This window comes from Eublepharis macularius, chromosome 1, assembly GCF_028583425.1.
Source record: "Eublepharis macularius isolate TG4126 chromosome 1, MPM_Emac_v1.0, whole genome shotgun sequence".
In the NCBI taxonomy this organism is placed as follows: domain Eukaryota; kingdom Metazoa; phylum Chordata; class Lepidosauria; order Squamata; family Eublepharidae; genus Eublepharis; species Eublepharis macularius.
In genome coordinates this window covers 212,681,462-212,701,252 of record NC_072790.1, presented here as the reverse complement: position 1 = coordinate 212,701,252, position 19,791 = coordinate 212,681,462, and the positions used below count along the sequence as shown (strand labels likewise).

General features: G+C 44.2%; 1 protein-coding gene across 2 annotated transcripts in view; it reads left to right on the top strand.

Moving 5' to 3' along the window:
* CCDC88A (coiled-coil domain containing 88A) overlaps nt 1–19,791 on the top strand; it is a 241,170-nt gene that overhangs the window by 196,850 nt on the left and 24,529 nt on the right. For both annotated transcript variants that reach the window (XM_054986666.1, XM_054986660.1), the window contains exons 23-28: nt 429–574; nt 1,501–1,593; nt 1,772–1,986; nt 18,115–18,198; nt 19,191–19,394; nt 19,710–19,781. In XM_054986666.1, the coding sequence (XP_054842641.1) occupies nt 429–574; nt 1,501–1,593; nt 1,772–1,986; nt 18,115–18,198; nt 19,191–19,394; nt 19,710–19,781 (814 nt within the window). The remainder of the gene's footprint in view (nt 1–428; nt 575–1,500; nt 1,594–1,771; nt 1,987–18,114; nt 18,199–19,190; nt 19,395–19,709; nt 19,782–19,791) is intronic.

The window sequence follows — 19,791 nt, the reverse complement described above, 5'->3', positions numbered from 1 at the left end:
TGGATATTAGCATAGCAACGAACTTACCTGTTGGATTTTCTGCAACTACATCAATCGCTGTGAAATTTCCATCCTGGCGTATCTAAAAAGATCAAAGACTGATTTACAATCTATATGATATTGTTACATTAGATAATGGATTAATGGCTGTATGCCATTAAAGGTATTTGAATTGAATTGGATTAATGGCCAATAATCACCCCCGGTAGTGGTGATTAATCCCTTTGTTTCTGTATTCTCCTGAACCGGGGCGGGGGGGGGGGCTCTTTAAATTCATAGCTTAGAAAAATAACAATGGACAGCAAGTAAATTTTCCAGATACAACCTTTTATTATATTATTCCTCTTCTGACTGTTCTATATTGTATAGAATACAAGTAGTTGCAGTCATTACTGATACTAAAATACAGTTTTGTACATTTTTAACAGTTGCTTAGCCAGCTAAAAGGAAATTTGGAGGAAGAAAACAGGCATCTATTGGATCAAATACAAACATTAATGCTACAAAATAGAACTTTATTGGAGCAGAATATGGAAAGCAAAGATCTTTTCCATGTTGAACAGAGACAGTATATGTGAGTAACTTTAAAAAGTGAACCTGTTGTACATGACATAACTGCAATTAGATTGTCAAATGGAACTAAATTATTAACATTTTAAAAAATATCTTGAGCTTTTAAAAGCTCTAGAATATGCCAATGCTGCTTCTCCATAGATACAGAACTGATATATATGACTGTACAGCTGAATACTCAAAAATATCATTTGCAACGTATCTTTAAAGAGCATTCCAAATTATTTTAAAAGAGTACTTTTTTAAATACATTACTGTTTCAATGGCAATATGATAATCCAGTGCATGTACTGGATTGGAGAACTAGCCTGCTTATGAGGAGAAATTTGTATTTGTAATAGTTTTATCACTAATTACTTATTTTAAAAACAAAGGAGGGATTTACACATCAGTGTTGAACAGAGGAAGTATGCAAACTAAATGGTAGGGCATTGTTGTAGGAGAAGGAAATTCATATTATTTTTTTTTCATTTTAAAATGTACATGTATTCTCTTGTGCTAGTGTGGTTCTATGGGCAGTACTCAGCCTTTAACAACCTCTTTAAAAGTAAAAATAACTTCAGACAGTCACAAACTTATTCAAGGTTAGACTTTTGAAATGCATTCTCTATCAGGCTGCCTTTGAAGACTGTCTAGAAACTTCAGCTGGTTCAGAAAGCAATAACCAAAATCATAACTAGATCTCAGTGAAATATGTTAAACCAAATGCACTGGGTTCCAGTTTGTTTTCAGGCTCAAAGTGCTGTTTTTGTCATCTATGTTCTGTACAGTGCATCCAATTTCCTAGAAATAAAATATTACCATTAGATGGCATCTGTTTTAAAAACCATCTGAAAGGCGCTAAAATGCTTAAATATACAATTCACAGAAAAAGAAACTGTAGAAATGTAAATATCTTTTGAAATATATATCTACTTATCTTCTCAGTGACAAGCTAAATGAATTAAGAAGACAAAAAGAGAAATTGGAAGAAAAAATTATGGATCAGTATAAGTTTTATGAACCATCACCACCAAGAAGGTAATACATAATCACAAATTTAAAGAACACATCTTTCTTCTTGAAAATGATTCAGATCTGTTAAGTCCATCAGAAATATGCCCGTACAGGCTAGATCGAAAGAGAAATTATTTTTAAATAATGCCAGAGGGTCAAAATGTAATTCTAAAATTAATATTTCTTTTTATATCTTTATAAGGAGGGGTAATTGGATTACTCTGAAAATGAGGAAGTTGATAAAATCTAAGAAGGATGTTAACAGAGAACGTCTCAAGTCTCTTACTCTGACACCTACCCGCTCAGAATCTAGTGAAGGATTTCTTCAACTACCCCATCAGGACAGTCAAGATAGTTCTTCGGTGGGCTCAAACTCACTTGAAGATGGTCAGACTGTGGGGACCAAAAAAAGCAGCAGTGAGTAAATTGTTTCATTTTAGTTAGGAGCAGTATCTGGTGTAATCTGATGGTAACTTCATCTGGAGGGAAAACCTCAAAATATTAAGGGGAAAGATTGCTTTAGCAATAATTTGATCCATTTTCTTACAGAATCAGGGATGGGGAATCAAGCCCTACAGCAGATGAATATTCTTAGCATCTGTAATATTTAAAATGAGAAATTTTGAGAGTTAAAGCTAGCAGGTGAAATTGGTACCTATCCTTTACCCATAAACATTGCTCCTTTTTCTGCTGTTTCTTCTCATTCACTCATAACGTTTCTTCCTTTATGTATGTAGATATCCTTACAACATGCTTCCATACTAATATCCTTTCACTGCTTCTGAATTGATCTTGAGTTTGCTGCATGCTCCTGAGCAGCCTAGTCCTGTGATGCAGTTGGCACAGTGGGACACTGTCTCCAGCCTTGCATGTGGGAGGCAAAATGCTGAATCATCTACCTGTCTCCCAAAACTTTATGGTGGCACATAGGCCAGGGCAGCAGGGTGACCAGGAGCTATTATAGTATGGAAATCTATCCTCTGTAAGCACTTTATATATTATTTGAAAGTAAACATTTTGGCACTTTGATATCTCTTCTCCTCTCCATACTACTTCAGCATGCTTTGTGCCATCACTGCATTGCATGAAACTACACTAGCACAGGATGTGTGAAATGCAGTATTTTCCTACATTTTCACTCCGCATAGTGTGAAATAGAATATTGTGCTGTAAGTTGCTTGACAAACATTTTTACTAGTATCTCAGAGAAAATGTTAAGTATGGACACTAAAGGTGGTCCTGGAACGGAAAACAGACCAAAATTTGACATGGACCAGCCTGGCTTGGTGTTTGTGAACCAGTGGGTCATGGGACGTGTGTTTTCCATGGACCTGACAACTTTTGGGCCATGGGTCCGTGAATCCAGATATCCCAGTGCCTTCCCTGCCTGTCAGCTGCAAGTGGCACGGAAACAGGCGCTCCCCTATGAGGTTGGCTTCAGCTGAGAGGTGAGGACTTCCCCGCCTGCCAGCTGAAGCAAGGCACAGGGTTTAAAGCACCTGTCTCCATGCCCCTCACTTGCAAATGGCACAGAAGTGGGTGCTCCTCCATGGGGCTGGCTTCAGCTAACAGGTGGTGGACTTCCCTGCCTGTCAGCTGAAGCAAGGCGCAGGGTTTAAAGCGCCCATTTCCATGCCCCTCGCTTGCAAGCGGCCCGGAAACAGGCGCTCCCCCACAGGCTGGCTTCAGCTGACAGGTCCCCAGAAGTGACGGACCATGGACCCGAACTGGTCCGCGAACTGGGACAGGTCAGTAAAAAGTCCATGGTCCGTGAAATGCCATGGGCCATGGCCCGACATCCTGTGGTTTTTTCCCGGTCCGTGCCCACTTCTAATGGACACTATGGACAGAAAGGAATTCAGCATAGCAAACTTGGACATATCATTTGATATGATTTACTTCTTTGGAGTGCTGAATCCATGTGAGAAAACTTAGTTCATGACAGTTAACATATGATCAACTAGGAATTCCACGCATCATAATTGTAGCCAAGATAACAGTCTTATGGCACCTTAAGACTAACTAATCAATTATGGCATGATGTTTTGTGAGCTAGAATTCATTTTGTCAGATGCATTAAGTGTTCATTTGACAGAAGTGTGCAACCAAAAATACAAACAGTATGAAAACAAGGGAGAAGTTAGTACAGAGAACCTCCTTGAGGATCTAAGTGGCATTCAGAAGGCCAAGTTACTGAGGACAAGATGTAATATGATACTATCATGTGCAAACAATGCCCCCTGGCATTACCTTGGCCTAACTGGACAGTTCCTATGCAAGAGAATAAATGGACAGAAATCAGACATAAAAAATGGAAACACTTAGAAACCTTGGGGGGGTGGATTTCACTTTCCTTGGGCATTCAGTAAAGGTTGTACTGCTTTGGCAGAAAAGTTTCAGAAGAAGAAACCAGATAGAAACTGCTAGTTTGGAATTTATATGCAGACTTTAGTGCTATCAGACTTGGATTCAGCAAGGCTTTGGGATGGCTACTTCACTACAAAAATTAGCGTTCCTTACAGATGTTCCTTACAGATTCATGTATACTTTTTAGATTCATCCTGTTATACCAGGTCATCATGGTCAACACTGAGTTTGAGTGAAATGGTGTCCTTTCTTGACAATCTTTTTTTAATTTGTGCTCTGCAGTGTAATGTCATACAAACTGTGCCTTCTGATCTCTCTCACTCCACGCTCCCTTCTGCTGTTTGTAGGTTTGGGTATAAATCTCTCAACCAACTGATTGTAACATTTAACTTACTTGAAGAGGTGAGCTCCAACTCAAAGGTTTAATTCAATAGTCTTTAAGGTGCCACAAGATGCAGTGGCTCCCAGACTCACCTGGGGGGCCAGATTGCGGGCGATGTGGGGGAGGTCAGCGGGGAGACGACATGATGGCCACCATGTTGTGGTGGGGCGGGGGATGACCAGGGGCTGGGGGAGCATGCCCATGCCCATCCGGCGCAGGCTCCTGTTTTGGGAGGCTGGCCCCCACCCCCTCAACACTTGGCCCATGGTGGCATCCCGCTCAGCCCTCCCTTTCGTCACAACTTTGAGGTGAGTAGGCTGCGTATTGTGCATTGGACACTGATCCATTTGGGGGGGGGAAACAGGGCCCTCAGGCTCAGTTTCCCTGTTAAGAGGATCCCCATAAGGGGTCTGGGGAGTGAGAAATGGCCAGTGCATGCCCAGTCGGGCTGTCAGTCCACCTCACTCCCAGGTGGCTGGGGATGTTTCTGTGGGGCAGTTAGGGGAAAGGGAAAACATGTCCTTACTAGTAAGCATTAGGAGGAGATGGTGGTGGAGGCAGGGAGTTGCTCCATCAGCCACTGACCCATCATGCAGTTGCTGATTGGCTAGCAGCCCTTGCACATACTGACACTATTGGGCTGCTAGCCAGTCAACAAGTGCTTTTTTGCACAGTGCTGACTTAGCTGCAGTTATCTTCCACTACCACTTCTTGAAAGCTGTTGTTAAGCTTGGACTGTCCCCTCCCCCTCAACTGCTACCAAACTGCATAGTTTTGATGCACTAGTAATCTGTTAGTTATGAATTATATATAATCTAATAATAAGGATAATCAACAAGAGTAACTGGTTGGCCACTTTGTAAAACAAGTTGCTGTACTATATGTACCACTTTATTTATTTTAATTTATTTACTTTGCATTTCCAATCCGCCCTCCCCACGAAGGGCTCAGGGTGGATCCAGCAGGCTCTTATGTTCTTAATTTCAGTTTTCTATTTGGAAATCTCAGTATTTGCTGTATGAGAGTAAAAACACAAATGCTTTAGAATCTTAGAAGCAATCGTATTGATTACTTGTTATACTAATTTAGAACTGATACTTTTACTGGTTATTCTTTGTCGTCAGGTTCAGATTGTAGTTGCTATCTTTTCCAATCTAAAAGATGTCTTTACGCCTAGGTATTTCCAACAATCAGCATTTTTTTTCAAATTTTTCCACAGATAGTTGCAAGTCTGCCTAGCCACTTTCTAATTAACACCGTGCTATAAACTGGCAATTAACAATACAGAGTTCACTTTTAACAGTACTTAACAAATAAAACAAGTATTGTCGAAGGCTTTCACGGCCGGAGAACGATGGTTGTTGTGGGTTTTCCGGGCTGTATTGCCGTGGTCTTGGCATTGTAGTTCCTGATGTTTCGCCAGCAGCTGTGGCTGGCATCTTCAGAGGTGTAGCACCAAAAGACAGAGATCTCTCAGTGTCACAGTGTGGAAAAGATGTTGGCAGGTCATTTGTATCTACTCAGGAGGGGTGGGGTTGAGCTGAGTCATCCTGTAAGAGTTTCCCAGGGTGTGGAATGCTAATGGCGGGAGGCTTCACTGTATCCTGAGGAGGTTCTTTTGCATATGGATTGGTGCTTGATGTGCTAATCTTCTCTGCAGGGCTATTGTCGAGTATAGAGTGTTTTGTTAGCCTGGTGTTTTTCAGAACTGGAAACCATGCTCTGTTCATTCTTAAGGTTTCTTCTTTCCTGTTGAAGTTTTGCTTATGCTTGTGAATTTCAATGGCTTCTCTGTGCAGTCTGGCAAAGTAGTTGGAAGTGTTGTCCAGTATTTTGGTGTCCTGGAATAAGATACTGTGCCCTGTTTGAGTTAGGCTATGTTCAGCCACTGCTGATTTTTCAGGTTGTCCAAGCCTGCAGTGTCTTTCACGTTCTTTTATTCTTGTCTGGATGCTACGCTTTGTGGTCCCGATGTAAACTTGTCCACAGCTGCAGGGTATATGGTATACTCCTGCAGAGGTGAGGGGGTCTCTACTGTCTTTTGCTGATCGTAGCATCTGTTGTATTTTTCGGGTGGGTCTGAATACTGCTTGAAGGTTATGCTTTTTCATAAGCTTTCCCATCTGATCAGTAATTCCTTTGATATATGGCAAAAACACTTTTCCTGTAGGAGACTGTTTTTCCTTAGTTGTTTGATTCATCCTGGGTTTGATTGCTCTTCGGATTTCATTTCTGGAGTAGCCATTTGCCTGAAGTGCGTGGTTTAGATGATTAATTTCCTCATTGAGAAAGTGCGGCTCACATATCCGTCTTGCGCGATCCACTAATGTTTTCATTATCCCTCTTTTCTGTCGGGGGTGGTGATTGGAGTTTTTGTGTAAGTACCGATCAGTGTGAGTTGGTTTCCTGTAGACCTTGTGACCTAACTGAAAGTTTGCTTTGCGGATGACCAAGGTATCCAGAAATGGGAGTTTTCCCTCGATTTCTTTCTCCATTGTGAATTGTATGTTCCGGTGGATGTTGTTGAGATGATTCAAAAACTGTGGCTGTGGACAACTTTACATCGGGACCACAAAGCGTAGCATCCAGACAAGAATAAAAGAACATGAAAGACGCTGCAGACTTGGACAACCTGAAAAATCAGCAGTGGCTGAACATAGCCTAACTCAAACAGGGCACAGTATCTTATTCCAGGACACCAAAATACTGGACAACACTTCCAACTACTTTGTCAGACTGCACAGGGAAGCCATTGAAATTCACAAGCATAAGCAAAACATCAACAGGAAAGAAGAAACCTTAAGAATGAACAGAGCATGGTTTCTAGTTCTGAAAACACCAGGCTAACAAAACACTCTATACTCGACAATAGCCCTGCAGAGAAGATTAGCACATCAAGCACCAATCCATATGCAAAAGAACCTCCTCAGGATACAGTGAAGCCTCCCGCCATTAGCATTCCACACCCTGGGAAACTCTTACAGGATGACTCAGCTCAACCCCACCCCTCCTGAGTAGATACAAATGACTTGCCAACATCTTTTCCACACTGTGACACTGAGAGATCTCTGTCTTTTGGTGCTACACCTCTGAAGATGCCAGCCACAGCTGCTGGCGAAATGTCAGGAACTACAATGCCAAGACCACGGCAATACAGCCCGGAAAACCCACAACAACCAAATAAAACAAGGCGTGTACAGGCAGAAATACAATCAAACAAAAGTCATTCTCAATGTACAGGAATTGTTCTTCCCACTGTTTCAGTCTTTCATCTTCTACAGTCCTGTTAATGAGCACACAACCTACGCATATCCAGTTATAGCATGCATTTCGATGCCTTCGTCAGAGTCACGTTTCACAAATAGCTGTGTAAGAAATAGCATAAACTAGAGAAATAATCTTTATATATATATGTATAGAAAACATATTTTGTAAAAGTGAACTCACCCTACACGCAATAAACATACTTGTGAGCTTGCACCTACTTTAGATCAGAGCGTTCCACCTCTCCCTTCCTTTCAATGCAGCTCAGTCGGTAAAGAGCTGCATGTCTTTACCTCTATTGTCATGCTTAAATCCTCATTCAGATCAATTACACTTGTTGCTTAAAGCAACAAGTACCTTTAGATAAAGGGAGTGTAATCTACCTCATTGTTGAGACCATAAGGTGCATAAGTTTTATATTCATACATAAACTGTGTTTCTTTTTGTAACAATGTCTTTTTAATACCCTTTAGATTGTAGGGATTAGGGTCATATTTATAAATTACGAAGTATCTTAAATCTTCAGAGACATGTTGTTTGTCTAAAAAATGCTGCACTAAGGGAGCCTCTACAATTTTATTTTTGACCCTAGATGCATGTTCCAACATCCTTACTTTAATTTTCCTTGTATTAATGCCTACATAATAGAGGCCACATGGGAAAAAAAGCTAAATATACAACATTTTTGGATTCACAATTGGTGAAATCTTTTAGTATGGTGGTATACCCCATCTGAGGGTGTGTATATTCTTTTAGTTCTACAGCAAATTGCTTTCGCTAGGAAGAACAATTCATCTTCGTTCTTCTGTGCCTCCATACATGGGACTGCGCAGGCGCAGGCCAGCCGCCGGAAGATTTTTTTATTGCTTTCCTCAGCTCTGAAGGGGCCGTTGGGCACGTACCTCAGCGACCGTTTCCCGCCCAAACGGTCACGTGTCCAACAGTGACCAACAGCCCCTTCCCTCAGTTCTCTTCTTGCCGCCGCTAGAAGGGAATGTTTGCTTCGCAACTCCGCGCTTCATAGTGATTGCTTACTTCGTGATTGATATTTCGGTTTTGATACTTGGATTTCGGACTTGGCTTAGTCTTCTTCTTGCTGATTTGGACAGACTTTGGACTCGGTGTGTATTGACTCGGACTGTTATTCGACGACGCGTATTGCTGAACCCCTTAAACATGGCCTCTAAGGCCTTATTCAAGCACTGTGCTCAGTGCCAGACAAAGATGGCCCAAACAGATGGGCATGATCTGTGCCTTTTTTGCCTTGGGGAGGGTCATATTGTTCCAACGTGTAAGATCTGCCAGAAGTTCACCCATAAGGCCAGACAGGAGAGGTCTGCGCGCTTGAAGGCATCCCTGTAGCAGAAAGTGTTGAATGGAGAGGAGACTTCCAGGCCCCCTTCGGTGGTGAGCAAAACTCCGTTGTCCTCCCCAAAGGCTGCCTTTAGCTCCTCGGCCGAACGGCATTCACGAGCGGGCTCTGTGGCTTCTGCTAAGTCGGTGTCGACATCTCGACCGGCGAGTATAGCAGCACCAAAAGCGGGTTCACAAGTGGCGATGTCACCAAAATCGCCGAGAGAAAAGGCGTCGTCGAGACCGGATCCAAGGAAGTCGGTTTCGGGATCGGATCCGATGGGGTCGGATCCTACCTGCCTGTCGACTCCGACGCCGGAACCAAAGGCCACTGCAGCACCGAGACTACCTCCGCTGGCAAGAAGTCCTCCACCAAAAGGGCTTCGGATCCGAGAGCCTGCTCAGAACTGCCGTCGAAGAAGCCGAAGAAGTCCAAACATCGACACTCTTGGTCCCCATGGCGCCAGTCTGCTGATGAGGTAGTGCTGGTTTCTCCACGCACGCCTTCCCCTCATCTGAACTCGCCGGACCGTTCTGCTCCGGAGGACGTACCGGATCCGGGTGCGTATGTTGTGGTCTTGAGTGCTCCATCGCCGGAACCGAGCCCGGCTGCCCCTCGTCGGATCCGACACACACCCAGGGAGCTCTCCTCCGCGTCTCCAGCTTCCTCCACTCGGAGCCAACGCCCTGTCTCTGATGTGGAAAGCGTCGGTTCCAAGCGTTCCTTGGCTTCCCGGCACCGGCAGGCCTCCTATATTCCATCTCCTTACCACTGTCAATGGAGTGGGGCTCCTGCGGGGTATGACTCCTGGGATCCGAGGCCATCAACATCCAGGCAGCGTGAGTGGCTACCTCCACCGTTTCCAGCTGATGAGGTGTCGGTTCCTGCCTCTGATGAGGAGGAGGCTGCTGTTGGCTACGAATGTGGCTCTGAGTCCTTGTCGGAACCGTCTCCAGATGACAATGTGGCTCCTAGTACGAGTTCCCCTTATGAGGACCTCCGTATCTACGCAGACCAGATGGTCCGTATGGCAAAGGCGTTGGAGATCGATATTTCTTCAGCCACGCCTAAGACGAAGGACAAGCTCCTGTGTCGCATCTATGGTGGCAACCCAGCTACGGTGGGTTTCCCCATGTTGGAGGGCGTAGAGGAGATAGTGGAGAAGGTGTGGAAGGTGCCTTCAGATCTGCCAGCTACATCGAAGCGGATTGAGCAGATGTACAAAATCAAGCAAGGTACATGGCAATCGCTTGTCAAGCATCCTCCACCTTCATCCCTGATTGCTGAGGAGATCCAGCACCGTCGGTCAGGTTCGTCTTCCGTCCCGCCAGACAAGGAGGGGAAGAAGATGGACGCCCTGGGCAGACGCCAATACTCCATCTCGGCCCTGGCCCTCCGTATAGCCAACTACCAAACCATCATGGCTGGCTATCTGCTCTACCTGTGGGAGAAGCTGATGCCTTATGTCGCTGACTTGCCTGCAGATAAGAAGGCGGTGGTGTCCCTGCTGCAGAACGAAGCCATTCGCCTTTCAAAGCAGCAGATGAATGCGGGGAGCCATGCAGCTGATACTGCTGCCCGTGGTATGTCATCAGCGGTGATCCTGAGACGGCACTCTTGGCTCCGGTCAACAGCTCTCTCACAAGAGGTGAAGACCAAAATTGAGAATCTGCCATTTGAAGGGGATTCTCTGTTTTCCAGCACCACTGATGAGGCGCTAAAAAAGAAGAAAGAGGATAGGCAGACGGCTCGGTCGTTGGGAGTGACCTCGGCAGACAGGTCTGCTTTCAAGCTACAGTACCCCACGAGATACAACCCGTACCAGTACCATGGGAGATACCAACAGCGTCCCTACTTCCAGCAGTACCCTGCTTCTCAGCGCCATTACACTCCCGCGCAGCAACCCAGGAGGCGTAGGCCTTTCAAGCCCCGTCCATCTCAGCCTCCTGCTCAGCAAAAAGATCTGCAAGGAGCAGGGAGGCAATTCTGACGGGATGAACCAGTCACAGCCCTGACTTTTTCGGACAGGCTGAAGCCTTTCCTATTTGAATGGGAGCCAATAACATCTGACTCATGGGTCTTAACAATTGTGAACAATGGATACGGGCTGGAATTCACTGAACTGCCTAGGTGTATCTCACCGTTAAGGGCTGTGAATAATACCATGGCTGAGCTAGAGGATGAGATCATATCTCTCTTGGCCAAGGGTGCTGTGGAGGAGGTGGCATACGAGGAGTCTAAGAAAGGCTTCTTTTCTCGTTTCTTTCTAGTCCCCAAAAAGGATGGGGGTTTACATCCCATTCTAGATTTAAGGGGTCTTAATGCCTTTCTGAAAGTGATGAAGTTTAAGATGGTCACACTGTCTGCTGTAATTTCCTTGCTAAAGAAAGGGAATCGGTTTGCTGTCCTTGATTTGAAGGACGCCTATTTCCATGTTGGAATACTAGAGGAGCACAGAAAATTTCTGGGCTTCGTTTACAAACGAAGGGTGTTCCGTTATAGGGTGCTTCCCTTCGGCCTATCCACGGCGCCACGGGTATTTACCAAGTGTGTGGCTCCTGTGGTGTCTTTCCTTCGAGAGAAAGGCTGTACCATCTTTCCTTACCTCGATGATTGGCTCATCGTGGCAGACTCTGAGGCTGGGCTTGTGCACGCTGTAGAGTTAGTGCTGAGCACATGCAAACGTTTGGGTCTGCTGGTAAATTTGGATAAGTCAAAGCTGGTATCTAGCCATAAGGTCTCTTACATTGGTGCAGTATTAGACTCCGTTGAGGGTAAAGCACTGCTTCCGCAGGAAAGAACTAAGTCTCTTAAGGGATTGGTTTCCATGTTTAAGAGAAATCGTTTCCAATCTGTCCACATGATACAATGCTTAATGGGCCACATGGCAGCTGCTACCTCAGTAGTACCCTTTACGAGACTGCATATGCGTCCGCTCCAAAATTGGTTTGTGCGGAGGTATGATGCTATACGCCACCCTCCATCTCTCAAGTTATCCATACCTAGGGTCATTCTATCCTCCCTTAACTGGTGGCTGTCAGATGAGAACTTGTTTAAAGGGACCCTGTTTGGCTATCTGCATCCTGAGGTTACAGTGACCACTGATGCGTCCCTGCAGGGATGGGGTGCCTGTTGTGGTGCTGTGTGCGTACAGGATGTATGGTCAGAAAGGGAAAGAAACCTGCATATTAACGTTCTTGAACTAAGAGCTATTTGTTTTGCACTTGTGTCCCTTGCAGCACTGCTACAAAACCGTCAGGTGTTGGTGCAGACGGCCAACACGACTGCCATGTATTACCTAAACCAGCAAGGGGGCACAGCATCTATGATTCTCTGCAGGGAGGCCACGCTCGTTTGGCAATGGGCGATCCAGAATGGTGTGATGCTTCGGGCAATACACGTAGCGGGATCAGACAATGCTCGGGCAGATGCCCTGAGCAGAGTGCACGTGTTGGACCACAAGTGGGAACTAAACGCAAAGTACATTGGGCTGATCTTCCAAATGTGGGGCCAACCGAGCATAGATGTGTTTGCAATGTCAGCAAACACCAAGGCCCAGATATTTTGTTCAAGGGCAGGAAGCGACCTCCTCTCTATTGGGGATGCCTTCCAATTTACGTGGACCCACAGGTTGCACTATATGTTTCCACCATTCCCGCTAATACCAAGGGTGTTGTGCAAAATAGAGAACGACAATGCAGATTGCATTCTGGTAGCACCCTTCTGGCCGAGACAAGTGTGGTTCCCCAAACTGTTGCAGATGTCCAATCGGACGTATGTGAGTCTGCCTCCCCGGCAGGATCTGCTGAACGGGAGCTTGTTCCACCACGAGCCCAAGAAGTTGCACCTGTCTGTCTGGCGGATTCTACCCTGCCTGTAACTTATTCTGAGCAAGTGGAGAAAGTCATTCTAAATGCAAGGAAACTCTCCACTAGACAGGCTTACAAAGCTAAGTGGCTTAGGTTTGAGGCTTGGGCAATTTCAAAGAATCTGGTGCCTGTTAGTAGCCCCTTAGGGTCCGTCTTTGACTATTTATGTCATTTGAAAGACCAAGGGCTTAGGGTTACCTCCCTAAAGGTACACCTTGTGGCTATTTCCGCATTTCACGAGCATGTTGACGGTTGTACGGTGTTCTCACACCATAAATCTCGTCAGTTTTTAAAGGGGATGTTTAATCTTTACCCGCCTGTGTCACCACCAGTGCCTCAATGGTCTCTCTCCCTCGTACTATCTAGGTTGATGCTGCCTCCCTTCGAACCGTTAGCTACATGCCCTTTGGACTTACTGCCTTACAAAGTAGCGTTTCTGGTGGCTGTAACATCTGCTAGAAGGGTTAGCGAGTTAGCAGCACTCAGGGCTGACCCCCCATTTCTTCTTTTCCATAAGAATAGGGTGGTCCTGCGGCCGTGCCTTAAGTTTCTGCCCAAGGTGGTGTCCACCTTCCACCTGTCACAGGAGATCACGTTGCCTGTGTTCTTTCCGAATGCATCTTCTAAAGGGGAAAAGGCCCTTCACACTTTAGATTTGAGGAGGGCCTTAGCCTTTTATTTGGACAGGACAAAGGACTTCCGTAGCAGTCCCCATCTTTTTGTCTGCTTTGGAAGTAAGGACAAGGGTCATAGGGCATCGTCCCAAACAGTGTCCCGATGGATAGTGTTGGCCATTTCTAAGGCATATGCTCTGGCTGGGGTGGATTGTCCACTGGGGGTCAGTGCCCACTCCACACGCTCTCAGGCAGCGCTCGTCAGCGCTCGTCAAGGGTGTGCCGCTTGTCACCATCTGCAAAGCGGCTACGTGGTCGTCTGCTGACACGTTTGTAAAACATTATGCTATGGATGTTAATGCAGAGCAGGATGTTGCTGTGGCCAAGGCTGTCCTTCACTCCTTGTTTGCATAACAGTACACTTGAATGTTTTGCTCCAATGATGGAGACTGAAACTCTGTATATGTATATACGTATATAGTTTATTGAACAACTCTAATGTTTCTTGAACAAGTTATTTATCTTGTGTTAATATTTTTGGTACATAATAAAATTGAGTTGGATTTCACCCCACCTTCCTTATTGTGTGAAGCTTGGTACTCTCCCATGTGTGGAGGCACAGAAGAACGAAGATGAAAACAGGGTTAACATACCTGTAACTTATGTTCATCAAGTTCTTCTGTGCTGACACACATCCCTCCCTCCTGCCCCGCTGTGAACTCCTACTACAAAAAAAAAAAGTGTTAATTAAGAATTATTACAAGGAGAATTAAATTTGTGTGTGGGATAGTGGCGGCAAGGATGAACTGAGGGAAGGGGCCGTTGGTCGCCGTTGGACACATGACCGTTTGGGCGGGAAACGGTCGCTGAGGCGTGCACCCAACGGCCCCTTTGGAGCTGAGGAAAGCGATGAAAAAATCTTCCGGCGGCTGGCCTGCGCCTGAGCAGCCCCATGTGTGTCAGCACAGAAGAACTCGATGAACATAAGTTACAGGTATGTTAACCCTGTTTTCCTGTACATTGAGAATGACTTCTGTTTGATTGTATTTCTGCCTGTACACGCCTTGTTTTATTTTTTAAGTACTGTTAAAAGTAAACTCAGTATTGTTAATTGCCAGCTTATAGCATGGTGTTAATTGGTTAATTCAGCATTCACACCGTGGTCCGATTGTATTCTATAGCCACTTTCTAATGCTGGAGGCAGCTGGTATAAGGGAGTATTGGTGGGGAGAGAAAATAAGGGCAGAATATTTATATCCTGTTTAACTGGTGATAGATAAAAAGAGACTCATTCAGATGTAAAATCAAGCCAAAGATTTTGATCCAGACTACCATTTCTTCAGAGACAGAGATTTCTCCCTGCACAGCGTGACTTTCCCAAGCTCCCTCTCCTGCAACAGCCTGCTATCCTGTTTCTATGGAAAGGGTTCAGGAACAGGATTTTAGAGGGCATTTTGGGTTGCCACAAGACAGAGAGAAGCAGGAGAGTAGACTCCACGAGCGCAAACCCTTACACCCATGGAAATGCTAGTCTGGATCCAACCCATACCTTGAAGCTATGTAAACAAGCCTCAGGCTCCCATCCTCCCCGCTTCCTTTCAAGAGCTAAAGTGTCCTCTCTCCTTGTGTTATTTTTCTGCTGACTAACCATGATTTGACAAGATATTAAAACTGGGCATATGATGGGTTGTGCATATAATTGAAAACTATGGAGCCCTGGGGAGGGGCTGTGCTCAACAATGGAGCAGGTGCTTGGCATGCAAAAGGTCCCAGGCTCAATCCCTAGCATTTCCAGTTAAAAAGATCAGGTAGTAGGTGATGTAAAAGACTTCTTCCTAAGACCGTGGAGAGCTTCTGCCAGTCTGAGTACACAATACTGACCTTGCTGGACCAATGGTCTGATTCAGGATAAAGCAGCTTCATGTGTTCGTGGTAAGCCAGCAAACAGGGAGGGAGGAAATCATAGTACACAAGGGGAGAAGGCCGAGAATGTGACTGAGACCAAGTTATGTGAGCATGTGGTGCAATTGCACAGTGCCAGGCTGATTTGTTGATGTTTCTGAACTGATTTCATTCTATAGCAGACTTGGTTCTTGCTCAAAATAATCTTGCTAGAGAGTTATTTTCATCAAAGTAAAATATTTCCCAAAAATTATGACAGGGAGAACGTATTTGTATCTTAGATCATTTCCAAATAAATATTTTCTGCCTTGGCAATGGATCTTGTACAGTTTGTATGAATGTTTGAAAATGGAGATGCATTTTTAAATGTGTTTGTACTGGGTTTATAAATAATTGATGGCCATGGAGAAAGAGAGTTTATGTTTCAGCAGCCAGTATCCAACCATACAGTTAAAACTCAAAAGTCTTTAACTTCCTTAAGAGGAGATGATTATCTTTATACTAGTGCCTGTACATGCTTGATGCCTGTACATACTAAGGTCACTGGACTCTCAAGTCTGCAGTGAAGAGTGGGGGGATTGGTGGAAATCAGCATTCCCTTAAGTGCTGGGGTCAAGCCAACCTTCTTGCCATGTGTGTGCCATCTGTGAACATATGCATTCTATCAAACATTGTTAGTCATCACCCCTCTCATTTTTTTCCATAGATACATAGGCATTTAGGTATGGCTTGCTGACATTTCAACCTTATACAGTATAGAGGGGGAGTTGAAGGCAGTCCTCTCAATGTTGATACTTATCTGTTTATTTACATGATTTATAGTTTTGCTTTTCTGTGAATATGAAATCTTGCTGAAGAACTCAGATCCTTGCTAGATTAGATGGAGTTCACCTATTGCAGCCCACTGTCAAGGGGAGGAGGTGAGCTTCGGGGGCAAGGCGACAAAATACACAGACAACTATGATGGAGTTAATAGAGGCCACAACTTGATTGAATTACAGCTCAGAGCATTGGTGCCACATAGGGCACAGATCCTAGCATCGGCTGACCCGCCTGCCAACTGATGACCGCCACACCCCCTCAGACCCGAGCTGAGGAGGGAGGGAAACCATGGGATGACAATTTGGGTGATACCACGTGGGTGTGTACCCTTGTGCAGATCTTCTGCCACCTGGGAGTGAGGCAGACCTGAGAGCCCCCAAGCTGGCCATGCACCTGCCATGCTGCACTCCCCAGACCCCTTAAGGGGATCCCCATAATAGGGAAATGAACTCACTGGCCCTGTTCCCCCCCAAACGGATTGGTGCCCAATGCCCCAACCGCCTGTTCCACTCCAAACTTGTGACAAAATGGAGGCCTGGGTGGGATGCCGGCCACGAGCCAAGTGCTTAGGGGCAGGGGCCTCCTCCTCTCTTTACAAGAGCTGTCAGCGGATCTGAGAGGAGACTGTCAGCCTGCTCTGATTGGCTGGCTGCAGTTTGAATCTAGGCAATGAGGGCTGCCCCACTGATCACAGGGAGCCCACGCCCACCTTCCACTATGTTGGCCACCATGCCATCCTGCCCTCCATCCCCCGCGGCCTGCAACTGAGCCCCTCAGTTAAGTCTAGGGGGCTGACATTTCCGACAATATGTGCAAGAATCCCACAGCCACCAAGAACTAGGTGATTCAGGAACTGACCACTGAGCTAACTGCAGGCTTTTCCACATGGGCTTATAGTGGCCTCCCTGAGGCTGTTTCAGGTCAGAAAAATGGTGCAGGAGGGTAAAGACATAAGCCCCTTCTCCTTATGCATCAAGGCCTCAAGCCAAGAGGGCCAGATCATATGTAAGTAAAAGATCAGTGACTAACAGTCTTTCTTTCAGAGGAGGCATTCAGTTTCACACCCATGACTTGCATTCTTTGTGCTCAGATTGGTAATAATGCCACATTGAATTGCAAACACCTGCTACTAAGGAGAAGATCCTGTTGCTTATGACTCCAATCTTAGCACAAGATAAGCTTTTTCTGTGAAACATAAATTAAAATTATCTTTGCAGAATTTTAATTTTAATGATTTATGTAAAACTTTTTGCACTGTCATTATTTCTCTTCTCTTTGTTTGGTCATTTTTCTGTTCGATACCTCTGCCCCCCTCCAGAATAACAGTACAGTTGCCACCTAACCAGGAACTCCTAAGTAGAACTCTGTTAAATAATTAGTGCATTCTGCACTCCTTTCAACAAATTCCTTGACCAGCAAGAACTTTTTCAGATATTGCATTAAAACATTTGCTGCTACTCTCTTGATTGCGATTGAATGAAATAAGCTAATGAATTTTAAAATGAGCCTCGGTGTAAAAATACAGAACTGCACTGGTAGCAAAACATTAAAATACTACTTATTAAAAGATGTTTTATTAAACGAGTATGCTTATTTCCACCCCAAGAGGTTTTTCCCCCTCCGAAAGCCTGGTTTTGCTGAGTTCTGATTCTCATGCACAAAATCTGTTTTTGGTATTTTTCCTTCTTGTTTGTTTTCCAGGCAGTTAGCAGTTTTTAACTCTGAAAGCTCCTTATCTTCCTCACACATAATTTCCAGAATTTCTTGGGTTATATTAAAGTTTCATTGTGGAAGCTTCATATTCCATTGTCATTCAGCAGCATAAGGTTAATAGCTTTTAGTTAAGTACACCTAGTGGAAACTCAAGCATTCATTTCTGTCCTTAGTTTCAACATTTAACTTCCATCTGTTCTTCTCCCCTTTTTCTTTCATCTTCCCGTTTCCGTTTTTCCTTATGCTATGACATAAAAGTGGTTGCACTGAAAAGGCTGCCCTTTTTGAGGAACAGACCGAAGGAAAAAGACAAAATGAAGGCCTTCTACCGTCGCTCCATGTGTAAGATTTTATGACAGTTCAGCTTCTTTTTAAATGGCTACACTGGCTTCCATTACTAATGTCACTAACCTTTCCCTGGACTGCGCTACTTTTTCCCTGTTTTATACAGTGCAAGTCCTGCTATAATACAAGGAGCTGAAGCAATGTTTCTGAACACCTAGATACTCAATGCCCACAACTTGGGGTGTCTAAATAATATGTAAGCATTCATATGCCTACATCTATTTACACACATGCAATTAATTCACATATTTATGTTCAATGTATAGAAATTACATGTATTTGAACATATGTATTACACACATAATTGCACATATACAACAATGCAATGCACTATGTTTTCCAAACATTGAACTCCATGTTCAGTAACTGATTTTACAAAGATTGAAAATGATATAGTTATACAATCTTTGGTTCAAAATCAGTGCCTGTTCTATCATTCCAAGTCAAAGGGGAGGAAAACAAATATTTTTGTCATTTCTTCTTCAATGAAGTATTCTTTTAAATGTTGGAGGAGGGCACTGCAGTGTTTGTAGCATAGTAAAAATAGCTGTTGCAGGATGCATTTATTTCAGATCCTTTTTCTAGTGTTGTGCAACACAGACTATTCCTGCAGAAGCCTGCTCTGAACAAGGACTTTCAATCATTGCCAATACTGATTTTTGTATAGCATTTCTGCTCATCTTACCCTGTTCATTCCATTTTGTCATTGCAAAACATATCAGAGCTTCTAACATATATATTTATCTGCTGTATAGATTTCCAGCACAAGCATGGCGGTTGTGGCTAATAAAAAGCAATTACAAGAAGGCTTTGGCTTTTTAACACTTTTCATTCATTCAGCCAATTGCATGCTGTAACATATAATAACTTGTGACTGTAGCTTTCGATATGCTTTGATGCTTAGATAATGCAAGGCATTTAACAGTGCAAAATAAAAATTTAAAAAACATTGAACCATGCTGATTCATTTGCTTTCATTTGCATCCCAGCCATGAATGACCTGATGCAGTCCATGGTCCTAGCAGGAGGACAATGGACAGGTAGTTCTGAGCATCTGGAGGGTCCTGATGATATATCTGCGGGTAAAAGGAGAAAAGAATTGGGATCTATGGCCTTCTCTACTACATCCATCAACTTTGCAACTGTCAACTCTGCTGCAGGCTTGAGATCCAAGCAGTTGCTTAATAATAAAGGTATAGGTAGAACCTTTTCACAGTGTGATGTGGTTGTGTTGGTAACAGTAGCATTGTTAGAATCTGTTCATGTTCATTTCACATGCTTTTCCTGCCCCACCCCACCCCCCAACCCCCCAGGAATAATGGAATTGTGGATTTATGGATTAATTGGATGGGGAAAAAGTTTCAATACTTGTAAACTTTTGGGGGGGACCATGAGATTACCTAAGAAGAAATAATTATAATTCAAACATAAAATGTATCATACCATTTAGTGGATAATAGATTCAGATTATTTTTTTGCAATGCAGTTTTCTTTTGTTTTCCATCTAGATGCTACATCTTTCGAAGATGTAAGTCCACAAGGAATTAGCGATGATTCTAGTACTGGATCAAGAATTCATGGTAAGATTTG